The sequence below is a fragment of the Microcaecilia unicolor genome, chromosome 11 (assembly GCF_901765095.1).
Source record: "Microcaecilia unicolor chromosome 11, aMicUni1.1, whole genome shotgun sequence".
NCBI classification, from domain to species: Eukaryota; Metazoa; Chordata; class Amphibia; order Gymnophiona; family Siphonopidae; genus Microcaecilia; species Microcaecilia unicolor.
Window position 1 is genome coordinate 25,667,598 of NC_044041.1, and position 13,057 is coordinate 25,680,654.

The following is a 13,057-nucleotide window of genomic DNA, read 5'->3' on the forward strand; positions in this document are numbered from 1 at the left end:
ATTTTGAATCCCCAGCCGAGACCGAGAAGGATGAAAGGCAAGGCAGCGCTCCGGGCAGGAAAGGCTCTTTCCTGCCCCGAAGAGGTCACTAAACCACCAGGTCAGATAGTAAATAAGGGAAGGGGAGGGGAGACCCACGGCGCCACCCGCCCACACGTTTGTCCAGAAATCCGGACAAACGTGCAGGCGGGCAAAACCCGCCGGACGCCCCGGACGAATGGTAACCCTATGATTGGCCCCATCGCAGTATATGAAGAAATGAGAATAAATAAATAAATAATTTGTTGAAAAGAAATATGCAGTTGCCCTTAAGGAAAGGATTAAAACTTATATGAATGAAAGAGAAGATCTTCAAGTACTAAGCAGATCAAGAAAATGAGGCAGAAAGATTCAAAAATACTTATCATAGAGGATGACACAGGCTTGATTAAAAGACATTTTCAAGCACACCTTGATAGGTTGCCTCTACGTATCACATCTTCTCCAGAAGGCTACCCAAGTATTACAGCAAGCATTAGCAGTAAATCTGAGAGACTGACTTCATACTCCACATACCCTTCACCAGTCATTGAAAGAAGGTTTTATATATTTTTAACATAAGGGTTTTTAAAAAATCTTTTTGTTGAAGGAAAAAAAACAAGCCATATCCTTTTGTCTGATTTACAGTGAAGCCTCGGTTTTCGTTGACTTCGGATTTCATCGGTTTCGGTTATCGTCGATTTCTTTCACGAAATTCTCGTCTCGGTTTTCGTCGATCGCCTCAGATTTCGTCGGCGTGCCCACGCAGCTAATCTTGCGTTCTCACGTGTCGTTCTTCTGGGGCGTTGTTTCCGGTTGTGGGATCACACTGCTGCTGTTTTACGACCAAAATTTTGTTGTTTTGCCACACTGCTGTTGCTGGTTGCCTCGGTTTTCGTCAGTTTCAGTTTTCGTCAATAGTTTTCGGACGAATTATCGACAAAAACCAAGGTTTCACTGTATTTATTTAGGAGCCCTTTTACAAAAATTATTAAGGCCTAAATGCGTAGTTAGTGTATGCAAACAAGCTACCGAGGAAACATGCTAAAACATTTTACACCATTTTGCCTGCTTGCATGCGCTAACCCACATGTTACTGATTTTTCAAAAATATTATTCAGAAGGGGCGTTGTCATGAGTGAAGAGTGGGTATTCCTGAATTATCCAGCTAGGGCGTTATGACTAGTGAGGGCTAACTGGAGAACGCAGAGACCAGCATGTTAACACCTACCACCTACAAAATAAATAAACCCTAAAAAAAGTGCCATGTTAAAGCTTACCGTGCTAGAAAGTTCAACCCAGATTTTATCACACTGCAGTAAAAAAGTCCCCTTAATAAAGTTCTTTTTGTCTCTTATCAGGGTATATATTGGGATCTAAACATGTTTTTAGTATAAATTGTTCTAAAACACAAATCATCCTAAGGGTTCTGGAAAAGAAACTCTCAGCACATCCCTAATCTGTCCATAAACCTAATGCATTCAGGGCCCTTAGAATTAATTCTTTTTGTTCCTTTATATGTTCTGGACTTGTCACTGGAACACAGTCATACTCAAAAAGTTTTCCTCAACCCCAATATCTTTATACAATGAATCTCCACCACCACAAAAAACAAACATTCAATCTAGCCTTGGTTGAAGTCTTACTGCATTTTCTCTCCTACCTCCCCTTTCCCTCAACAGCCCTTTTCAAATTTGAAACTAATATGGCCTAATCTCCTCCTTCCTCCAACAACCTAGTTCTATTATGAGGTTTCAATTTACTGTTTTCAACTTTACCTCACTTAGGGCCCCGTTTACCAAGCTGCAGCCGTTTTAGACGCGCGACGAGGCCCCCTTTTACCGCAGCTGGTAAAAGGGAAGTTTTGCCTTCCTGCAGGAAATGGCCGTGTGGCAAGTAAAGCACTTGCTGAGTGGTCAATCCGGAGGGGGGGGGAGGGGGGAGCCCTTACCGCCATCCATGTAGGTGGCGGTAAGGGCTCCCGCGTTAACTCGATAACCGGGCAGCACGTGGCACTGTCCGATTACCACCGGGTACACTCCGGCACTACAAAAATAAATAAATTGTTTGTAGCACTGGAAATGACGGCGCGCTAGGGGTGGAAAGTACCGTCAGGATGCAGCAGTAGCCCGACGGTACTTCCTGTACAGTGAGCAGTAAGCCTGCGTTGGGCTTATTGCTGCTTAGTAAAAGGAGCTCTTAGAGCCCTGTTTACTAAACTGAGCTGTAGGCGCGCACACTTTTTAGCGCACGGTAAAAATCAGTGCGTGCTAACGATAGAGACACCCTTTATAATCGTACAAGCCATAAAGCCCGTTAAAACGGGCAACATTTTTGTTGTGAAAAATGGAAATAGCCAAAGCAAGAAATGAGAGAGGATGTCTACAGTACACTTTTATATACTATGACCCTCCTCTCTCCCCTGCCCCCCCCCTCCAGCCACCCATGTCCAGCGACCCTCCTCTCCCCATGCCCCCCCTCCAGCCACCCATGTCTAGTGATTCTCCTCTCTACCCTGCCCCTCCTCCAGCCACCCAGGTTGTCCAGCGAATTCTTCGGGGCAGGCAGGAAAGATCCCCAGTCTTGCCTGCCTGCCCGCTGCCGGCGCTGACTCTCCCCCGCTGCCGGATTGCTCTTCAAAATGGCCGCCGAGACTTCCAGCGGCGGCCTCGCGAGACTTCTGCTGAAGTCTCGGCGGCCATTTTGAAGAGAGATCCGGCAGCGGGGGAGAGTCAGCGCCGGCAGCGGGCAGGCAGGCAAGACTGGGGTTCTTTCCTGCCTGCCCCGAAGAATTCGCTGGACAACCTGGGTGGCTGGAGGGGGGGCAGGGGAGAGAGGAGGGTTGCTGTACAGCGCTGCGTACGTTTAGTATAGCACCTTAGACATGATAAGTAGTAGTAGGTGTTGCGCTTATGATCAGCTGACGTCGGGAGAGACCTGTGACGTGCCGCGCATGCGCAGAACAGCCGCTCTCTACTGTGCATTTGCGGGTGAGTTGGTCACCTCTCATTTATATAGTTAGATGGGTGTCTCTATTGTTAGCGTATGCTAATTTTTTAGCACGCACTAAAAAGACTGCGCGCCTACAGCACGGCTCAGTAAATAGAGTCTTTATTGTATTTAGTTTATTCTTGGTTATTTTACTATTGTTGTGTTAACCAAATTGTAAGTTTTTTTATGTTAAATTGTACCTGCTGTACACTGCTTTGGTTGAATCTCTTCATAAAGGTGGCTAATAAATCCCAATAAATAAATAAATACATAAAAATAAATATCAAATATAACTGAGCTAGATGCAGCCATTCAAAAGTTATATGTGGGGCGGGGGGGGGGGGCATACACAAAAACAGAGACAAAACCCACAACATATACAAACATGAAGTAGTGATGAAGTAGTTGCATTTTGAAAATGTGAACTAGGGAACACAAGGTCAGTTTAGCTTCGTCATCCATCATGAGACGGTTCAACAACATCAAAAGCAGAGTTACCGCAGAATGAAATAATGTGGCTGCTGTCTTCATGGACAAATTTCCTGGTAACTGCTTCTTCCATTATTTGTTTCACCTGTCAAGAACAAGAAAGCGGAGGAAGAATTGTATTAAATGCAATGTGTTCAGCAAAAAAAAACAAACCCCAAAAGTCATCTTCAGCAAAAACAGATACATATCAATAGCAGGACTTCTAACCGAAACCTACTTGTAAAGACCAATCATATCAAGGGAGATGAAAATTAACTGTAATAATGTCTCCTCAGCAGAGGACAGCCTAATTTATTTATTTTGGGTATGAATCTCTCTCCAAATCACCAAGGGGTCCTTTTAGTATTCTGCAGTAAGCGATAACACATGCTTACCACAGCTTAAAAGGGTTTCCCAAGGGGCATGCGGAGGCGTCCTCTGATAAGTTTCAAATTTCCAGGCGCTACCCACGCACTGAAAGTGTTTTATATTTTGGCTGAGAGGGCATGTCTGGGGGGGTGGGGTGGAGAGTGGGCGTTTCTGCGCTAATCAGTTGGCACCAGTGGCGTAGCTACGTGGGGCCAGGGGGGCCTGGGCCCCCGTAGATTTGGTCCTGGACCCCCTGACGACGACCCTCTCGACCCCCCCCTCCTGCCGCCAACCCTCCCCCACCGTCGCTGTAGGCTACCTTTGCTGGACCCCCCTCCAATCCCCGCCAACCGAGGAGGTCCTCTTCTTCCTCCGAAGGCTTCGTTCTTTTTCTGACATCCTGCACGTTGTACGTACAGGACGTCAGACTCACAGAAACAGAACGAAGCCTTGCAGATCAGCCAGCGAGGTCCTCTTCTTCCGGCGCAAGCCTTCGTTCTGTTTCTGTGAGTCTGACGTCCTGCACGTACAACGTGCAGGACGTCAGAAACAGAACAAACCCTTTGCGGGAAGAAGAGGACTTCCTCGGTTGGCGGGGATTGGGGTCCCCCGCCAGCAAAGGTAGCCCACGGTGGGGGAGGGTTGGCGGCGGGAGGGGGCAGTCGAGAGGGTCATCGGCAGGGGTCGTCAAAGCTGGCGGTGGCAGGGGGGTTGGCAATAGAGGTTGGGGGTCGGTAATGGCGGGTAGGGTCAGCAGCACCGGGGGGGGGGCTAAAATGTGCCCCCTCACCTCGAGCGCTGGCCCCCCTCCCGCCGAAGTCTGGCTACGCCCCTGGTTGGCACAACAGTACTGCTGCATCCTGATTAGAACAGGATTTGCACATGAGCCCATAATGCCTACAAGATAAGTGGCGGTAAGAGCCTATGAGCTCATTTTTGTTAATGGTCGAGCTCTAATTTTCAAAAACAAAACAAAACAGAAGAACATTAGCACATGGCCATTAATTCAGAAAATGGAAAAATCGGCCATTTTTTGGCTGTGGTAATAATGGCCTTAGCGTGCAGGAAAGATCCTCGTAAGGGCGCGCTAAGGCCACTTTCTACTGTAAATGTCACGGCAAGTCACGATCAAGTATACATACGGTGAGAGAACACACAGACTATGTACAGCACATACGTGATATAAAACAAAAATCAAAACAGCAAAAGTAGAGGCTGACAAATGTACAAACCAATAGGGAGATAATATCAAAAAACGTTTATTCAGAATATTCATATCAAGGACCCGACACGGTCTGTGTTTCGGCGCTAAAGCGCCTGCCTCAGGGGTCACAAACAACTTTCTCTGAAAAGTAGCTGATTGGCTTGGATAAATCCTTAATGTATGCACATGGCTGTAAAAACAAATTAATCCACGGAGAGAACAAAAGAACAGCAAACTGTGGATTAATTTGTTTTTACAGCCATGTGCATACATTAAGGATTTATCCAAGCCAATCAGCTACTTTTCAGAGAAAGTTGTTTGTGACCCCTGAGGCAGGCGCTTTAGCGCCGAAACACGGACCGTGTCGGGTCCTTGATATGAATATTCTGACTAAACTTTTTTTGATATTATCTCCCTATTGGTTTGTACATTTGTCAGCCTCTACTTTTGCTGTTTTGTTTTGATTCTCCGTGGAGGCTATTCCTGCTCTCTTGGCTTTGCTTATAAAACAAAAATTATACATCATTTATCGTTTTTATTCATTTTACTATACCGTTTCAAATTGTGTTTACAAAACAGAACGGTTTACATATTAATATAAAAAAATCATAATAAAAGCAAACATAAAAGAATTCCATCAATTTGACAGGAAAGCAAACTAAGACAACCATTCTAAAAGATAACAAACAACCAATGCTTATTGAACCACCATTCATAACAAGTACAGCGCTGCGTAACCCTAGTAGCGCTTTAGAAATGTTAAGTAGTAGTAGTACATGACTAACATATAATTGTGCCGCATATTTAATCCTGCCTAAGAAACTGCCTTTCATCACAGATTATTGTCAAACGTGTTCTGAAATAAGTATGTTTTCAAGAGTTTACGAAATTGGATGTAGGACTCTTCCATCTAAGATTTTTTGGGAGACAATTCCAAAGAGAAGGGGCCAAAAAAAAAGAAAGAAAGCTGAGTTTCTGGTGGATTCCCATCTGGCCTTCTGTGGTGATGGGATAATCAGACTCAGAACGTCACAAGTATCTCCAGTATCTGTCAAGGTTACGCAATGTCGAATGCTAATTTAAACAAGTGCATCTTAAAATTCCTGCAAATTCTGGATGTCACTTAAGTCATTCAGTAATGCGTTCCAGAATAAGGGCCCAAAGCAGGAGAAACCCCTTGCTTAGGTAACATCGTGACATCCTACGATGGTATACAATATGATTTTTGTCAGAATTCCCTAAATGGGTGCAAGGGGGGGAAGCAAACATGCAGGTGATAGGGTATGGGTCAACTTAACTATTATGGTTAATGCCATGTATCATATCCTATATTCCACCACAACCGATGTAACTGAATCAACGCAGGGGTAATGTGCTCAACCCAAGACTTCCCTTGCTCCAGGAGAGCAGCAGCATTTTGGACCACTTACAATGATTAAAAGTGCACATAAGTGGGCCATACAGAAGATAATCCTATAAATTGGCACCTAGACACATGCACACATAATCAGGTTATTTTAGTATATATTGGCGGGGTCGTTCGTAGGCTCCTGTAATTAAGTACCGATACAACGAGTACACGTTAAGGCTGGCTTTTCACCTTTCTTTCTTCTTTTTTTAGTATGTATGGCTAACACCACGTAGACTTTTGGATTCCTGTCTGACGTGTAATTTTTTATTGTTTACAGTGTTACTCCTGAGTTTGGAAAAGTCTCCACGGTTTGAGAACCCGGTAACCCCTGAAGAAGCCTTTTGGCGAAACGGGGTCCGTTGGGTTTCAGTGGCCTTTCGGGAGAACTACATGCGTCAAGCTCAGACAACCAAGCTAAGCTGAATTTTGATTTATTTTTCTTGAACTTTGCATGTTGGGCAGTACACTACATACGGATGTATCGTTTTTAAGTGCATAAAGAAAAAATATTCAAAAAAATAATACAGAGATGTGAACATTTTTTTCCAACCTTTGTGGCTGGGTGGGGGTTTTTGACCGATGATTACAGCAAACTGGCATCAGACAAATACTGTCTAATGCCACGGGCTTGCAGTGGCAGGTCCCTTTTTTTTTTTTTTTTTTTTTTATTTTATTTTTTAACTTCTTCAGTACACAATACACTCATAAAAAGCAGAAAAAACATAGTCTAGGTCACTCTGCACACCAATACTGATACAAAATTCGACAGAACAAGGAAACATTATCATAAAAGTGAGATGTATTCCATACTGAATTTTCTTTTATAACCCTCCTTTTTTCCCCACTTTCACACACTAGCAAGCCATCATGCATACACATCCCATCACAACATTCGTACTCCACGCACCCATCTACCCATACCCTTCCCCCTATCCCCCTCCCCTCCTACTATCATGGAAGCCTTAGCCCATGATATTTAAACATGAAGCCCATATGTAAGCGTACTGTCTATTGGCCAGTCTGGGGGATCCCCTGTAGATCTGATTCTCATATTTGCCTACTTCCCTCATTTTTGCCTTCCAAGCTTCTGCAGGTATGGGCTCCGGTGACACCCAGAAATGCAAGACTGTTTTTCTAACCAGCAGCAGAGAGACATACACAAATCGACGCTGTGGATATCGCAATCCCTGGACCACCAATAATGACTGATCCCCTAACAGTAAAGTTGTATAGTCCCATTCCAATTCCCGCTGCAACACGGCAGCCAATAATTGAAAAGCCACATTCCACAGTGATAGAGCCGAGCATTCCAAGAAAGAGTGTACAAGGGTTCCCCCCTCAGTCCTGCACTTAAGGCATCTGTCATCTGTCCAGAGTCCTATGGCTGCCCCCTTTGCTCTAGAAATAAATGCTCTATGGAGGATCTTGTATTGTGTCTCCTGCAGGTCAGCAGCTCTAACCATCTTATACAGGTTAGTGAAAAGTTTCCCAAACTCCTTTTCCATGTACCTAGATCCTACATCCTCATTCCAGCGCATTACCAGCTGTTCCATGTCCCCCCACTGCCCGTTCGTTGTTAGGATCTTATACCAAGTAGACAAACTGTTAGCCTTAGTGGGCATACGTAACAAAATCTTATCTAGGGGACCCCAAAGCCAACCGTCTCCATGTTGCGCCTTTATAGTAGACCAGTAGTGTCTAACCTGCAAGTACTGTAATAAGTTGTTATTTGGTACGGCCCACTGTGCCTTAACTTGGTCAAAGGACAAGAAGACGCCCGATCCTTCCTCCAAAAGTTGTCCCAATATCCTGCAGCCCAAATCTGCCCATTTAGAAAAAATAGAAAATCCCATGCCCGCCGGGAATGCCGCATTACCTGTCATACTCAAATATGGTGAGGCATCCGAAGAGCACCGCTGCTGACCTCTCCACCACATCCAAGCTCTCCTTAAGGGTCGTAAGAAAGCCAACTTGTGTGACATACAAGAGTCACTACTCGATCCCACGTGCAGCAGATTAAGAAAAGTCCACGGGTGACTCCAGTCTCCTAGTCCCTCAATAGGCAAGAAACGATTGCTCCCTCCCATTCCCTCATAAATAAGGCGCATTAACGCCGCCACGTTGTACCGGCGTAAGTCCGGTAATCCCAGACCCCCTCTGTCTTTGCTGTGGCATAATTTGGAGACCCCTATTCGTGCCCCCTTCCCCCTCCATATAAAAGTCCTAATAAGGGATTGGAACTTGCATTCTTCCCGTCTGAGAACCCAGATTGGTGCAGCCTGTATCGGGTATAAAATCTTGGGAAGCAACACCATCTTTACTAATGCTATTCGCCCCATCAGCGAAAGGGGCAAGTCCCTCCATCTGTCACACAAACTCTTGATCTTGTCCAGAGCATCTATCACATTTTTCCTATAAAATGTAGTTCTATTAGTGCTTAGATAGATGCCCAAATATCTCATTGCCCCTGCCACCGGTTGTATCGGAAGCCCCGCCATCCCCCTCGCCCCCTGAGTATCCGTCATGGGCAGCAACTCCGACTTATTATAGTTAACTCTGAGTCCTGAGATATCCCCAAAGCCCCCAACCACAGAGAGTGCCTTCTCCAAATCCCTTGGGGCATGGGCAACATATAATAGAATGTCGTCAGCAAAGAGGTTCACCCTCAGCTCCCTACCCCCTACCCGAATACCTCGGACCTCTTCACTACCACGGATCTTTGCAGCCAAAGGCTCTATAGCCAGCACAAAAAGAAGCGGCGAAAGGGGACACCCCTGCCTTGTACCCCGTTGAATTGTAAAATAATCAGTAAGCCTCCCATTTATCTGTAATCGTGCAAAGGGATTGGCATAAAGTGCCTGGATCCACTCAGAGCAGGCCCCACGAATCCCAAATTGCTCCAGCACCCTAAACAAGTATTCCCACGAGATACTGTCGAAGGCCTTTTCCATGTCCAGCCCTACTATAGCCGCCGGGCCTTCCTTCCTCTTACACTCATGGATGGCCATCAAGGCTTGCATGATATTCATAGAAGCTTGCCTCCCTGGCACAAAGCCCACCTGATCTTCATGTACTAAGGTATGTATGACCCGGTTCAGACGCCTGGCCAGGATAGCCGCCAAGATTTTAACATCCTGATTTAATAGCGAAATTGGTCGGTAAGACCCCACCCTGGCCACGTCCTTCCCCGGTTTCGGTAAAAGCACCACATGGGCCTCATTACGCTGCAGGGGCACCCCCCTGTCAACCAAATCATTAAACCAGGTCCTCATCGGTGGTGCCACCAGGTCTGCCATGATTCGATAATATTCAGGCCCAAAGCCATCGGGCCCAGGGGCCTTAGTCATTTTCAGGGCTCCTATGCCCTCCCTTATCTCCTGCTCTGAAATGGGGGCATTCAGATGGGCTAGCTGCTCCTATCCAGGCGTGGGAGCTGCAATCCTTGAAAAAAAGCCTCATACTTGGTCTGGTCAAAATCTCGGGCCCTGTACAGGGAACTATAAAATTCCACAAATTGTTGTTCAATTTCGGACTCTGTAGTGTATGACCTCCCCTGCTCATCCTGAATAATAGATGTGATCTGTCTCTTTCGCGAGGGTCGCACCAAACTGGCCAACAACTTGCCTGCCTTATTACCCCATTTAAAAAGTCGGAACCGCTGGTAATATATATCCCTTTCGGCTCGTTGCCGCAAGATCTCATCTATCTGCTGTTTAACCTGCTTCAGGGCAAGCTTATTGTCCTCGTTCATCTGAGAAATGTGCTTCCGGCGTAACTGATGGTATTCTTGAGACAGGCGCAACAAGTCCGCCTCTCTCTTCTTCTTTGCACCCGCCGCGTATGCTATGATGTGCCCTCTCATAACAGCCTTGGAAGCTTCCCAATATGTTCCCGAGCTCACATCTGATGTCTGATTGTGCTGTTGATACTCCACCCACTTAGCCCGCATATACTCCTGAAAACCTCTATCAGTACCTAACAGAGGGGAGAACCTCCACACCCGCTCGCTCGGCTCCGTACACCACGGAATAATTATCTCCACTGCCTGGTGGTCACTTAAGGTATGATTTACTATATGCGCTCTAGAAATCCGAGCAGACAGGGAGAGGTCCACCAAGAGGTAGTCCAGTCTAGAATAAACCCCATGAGGGTGTGAATAAAACGTAAACTCTGTTGGAATGTAATTGTATTTTACATGCATTGCCTGTCACCTATTATTTCTCTGTGATTACTCTGTGACCTCTGATGTGAATTACTTAGAGAGGTCACACAGCTATGCAACTTCCTGTGGGGGTTAGACACAGCAGATGCAGCACATGGAGCACATGGAGCTCATGATCTCTCCTAACCTGAGAGGATCTATGGTGGTGTGAGCATCCATTACCATCTAAGCACATGGAAGGAGCTGATAATACAAATGTATAGTAATATGTATATATAAGCCTGTCTGATTATAATCTAACTACAAACTGTGAGTAAACAGATGTTTTGTTACTTCAACTTTAAAGTGACTCAGCAGTGAATTATTCAGGGGTGAATGAGAGAGAGATGAAGAAAGAAATTAACATTTCTAAAGCTGAAGCTGTGTGTACTAAAATCTGCTAATTATTTACTACAAATAATCCAACAAAAGGGTTATGGGCCCAGGGTCCAGGAATTGAAAAAGAAGAGAAATATTACCAGGCAGAAAAAAAAGGCCACATTTTTCTCTTAAGTTTTAAAGGAAAGATTCAGTCTGTCTCTCTCTCCCCCCACACAGCAGACAGAAGGCTAAGAAAATGGCTGAGGGAAGAAATTCACCATTGTTCTATTCTCTCAAGGTGCCTAGATTAACTGAGTTTAATTATCAGCAGTGGGAATTAAGATTCATATGTTTCCTTCGAGCAAAAAGATTAGATATATGCTTAGACCAAGACAGAACAGCTGAAAATATGGCTGAATGGGACAATGCAAACTATTATGTGAAGTGCATGCTTTTGGAAGCTCTCTCAGAGAAACAAGCCATATTAGTGGAGGGAAAAGATACACCAAAGGACATTTTATATAAACTGAGAACTATGTATGCAACTACATATGCAAAGCAGCAACCAATTTGGCTGGCAGAGTTGAATGAAACCAAATTAAGGGATAAAAGTAAATGTAATGATCACATTATGCATCTTATGTCTTCATTTCAAAAGTTAGAACTTTCTGGAATTCCCATGTGTGATGCATTGAAAAGAGCATTTCTTTTTACCTCACTATCAAAGAAGTTTGATGTTTTTAGGTCTGTAAATGAGGCCATTGAAGGGCAATCTTTTGAACAGGCAACATCAAAACTAAGGCAGGAATGCATAATAAATGATTCTGAGGAGATGTGTTCTCAAAGCAAGTCAGAGAGAAATGAAACAAATTTCTTGGCAAAGAACAGAGGAAGGCGGAGCTATGGGAAAACTCCACCCAAGGGCAAGCTGATTTGCTACTCATGTGGAAAGGAGGGACATGTATCTAAATGGTGTAAGGAAACACAAAACACTCCCTCTAGCTCACCTAAGCCAATGGAACTAAAGAATTTTCAAACCAGGAAATGTATGAAGGACAAAGATAAACACAAGGGCTTTCTAATGGCAGAAAAATCTTTGACTATGGTAAATAATAATTCAAATGAAAGTACTTGGATTTTGGATTCAGGGAGCACATGCCATTTAACCAATTGTAAGAATTTCTTTCAGGAAATGTGTCCAGAGGAAGGTATTCTTAAAACTGCAAACGCAGGGACTGCTAAGATCCAAGCAAAAGGTATTGGATTCTTAAAATGCAAAGTGTCTAATGAAGTTAAAGAAATTCCTGTAAGTGATGTCTTGTATATTCCCCAAGCAGTTTGTAATATGCTTAGTGTATCTACATTAGATAAGAAGGGATTTGTGATTCATTTTGAAAACAGTAAGTGCACAATCTCTAAAAATGATGAAGTGTATGCTGAAGCTTTTATGCATAATGATGTTTATAAACTGAGCATTTCAGGTGAAGCCTCACATATGGCGCAAGTAAGGAAGAATGATGGTAAATGTAGTCTGGAAATCTGGCATCGCCGCCTGGGACATCATGATTTTAAGGTGATCCAGGATCTTCACAGTGGGCAACTAGCCACAGGCATTCAGATAAGTGCAGATGCTGGTAAAATGGAGAAATGCATAGACTGTGTTACTCAAAAGGGTGTGAGACCCTCATTTCCTGCATACACAGGAAATAGGAGTAATAAAGTGCTGGACTTAATACACAGTGACTTATGTGGACCGTTTAATATCCCATCATTGGGAAATAACAGATTTGTGCTAATATTCTTGGATGATTTCTCTAGATATTGTGTGGCCTATTTGCTGAAAGAAAAAAGTCAAGTCACAGACATGCTGAAGAAATACGTAGCCATGGTGAGCAATAAATTTGAAAGAAAACCAAAGGTTCTTCAGACCGACAATGGTGGTGAGTTCACTTCACAAAGCATGCGCACATTTCTAGAACAAGAAGGCATTCAGCATATCACAACAGTAGCTTATACACCAGAGCAAAATTCTGTTGCAGAGAGAAAATTTAGGTCACTTGTGGAAATGACCAGA

General features: G+C 44.4%; 1 protein-coding gene across 1 annotated transcript in view; it reads right to left on the minus strand.

Annotated features, from left to right (window-relative positions):
• The window catches only part of SGSM1 (small G protein signaling modulator 1), a 276,394-nt gene that overhangs the window by 174,450 nt on the left and 88,887 nt on the right, over positions 1-13,057 (minus strand). Inside the window, exon 3 of the mRNA XM_030218397.1 lies at positions 3,508-3,583. Within this exon, the coding sequence (XP_030074257.1) occupies positions 3,508-3,583 (76 nt within the window). The remainder of the gene's footprint in view (positions 1-3,507; positions 3,584-13,057) is intronic.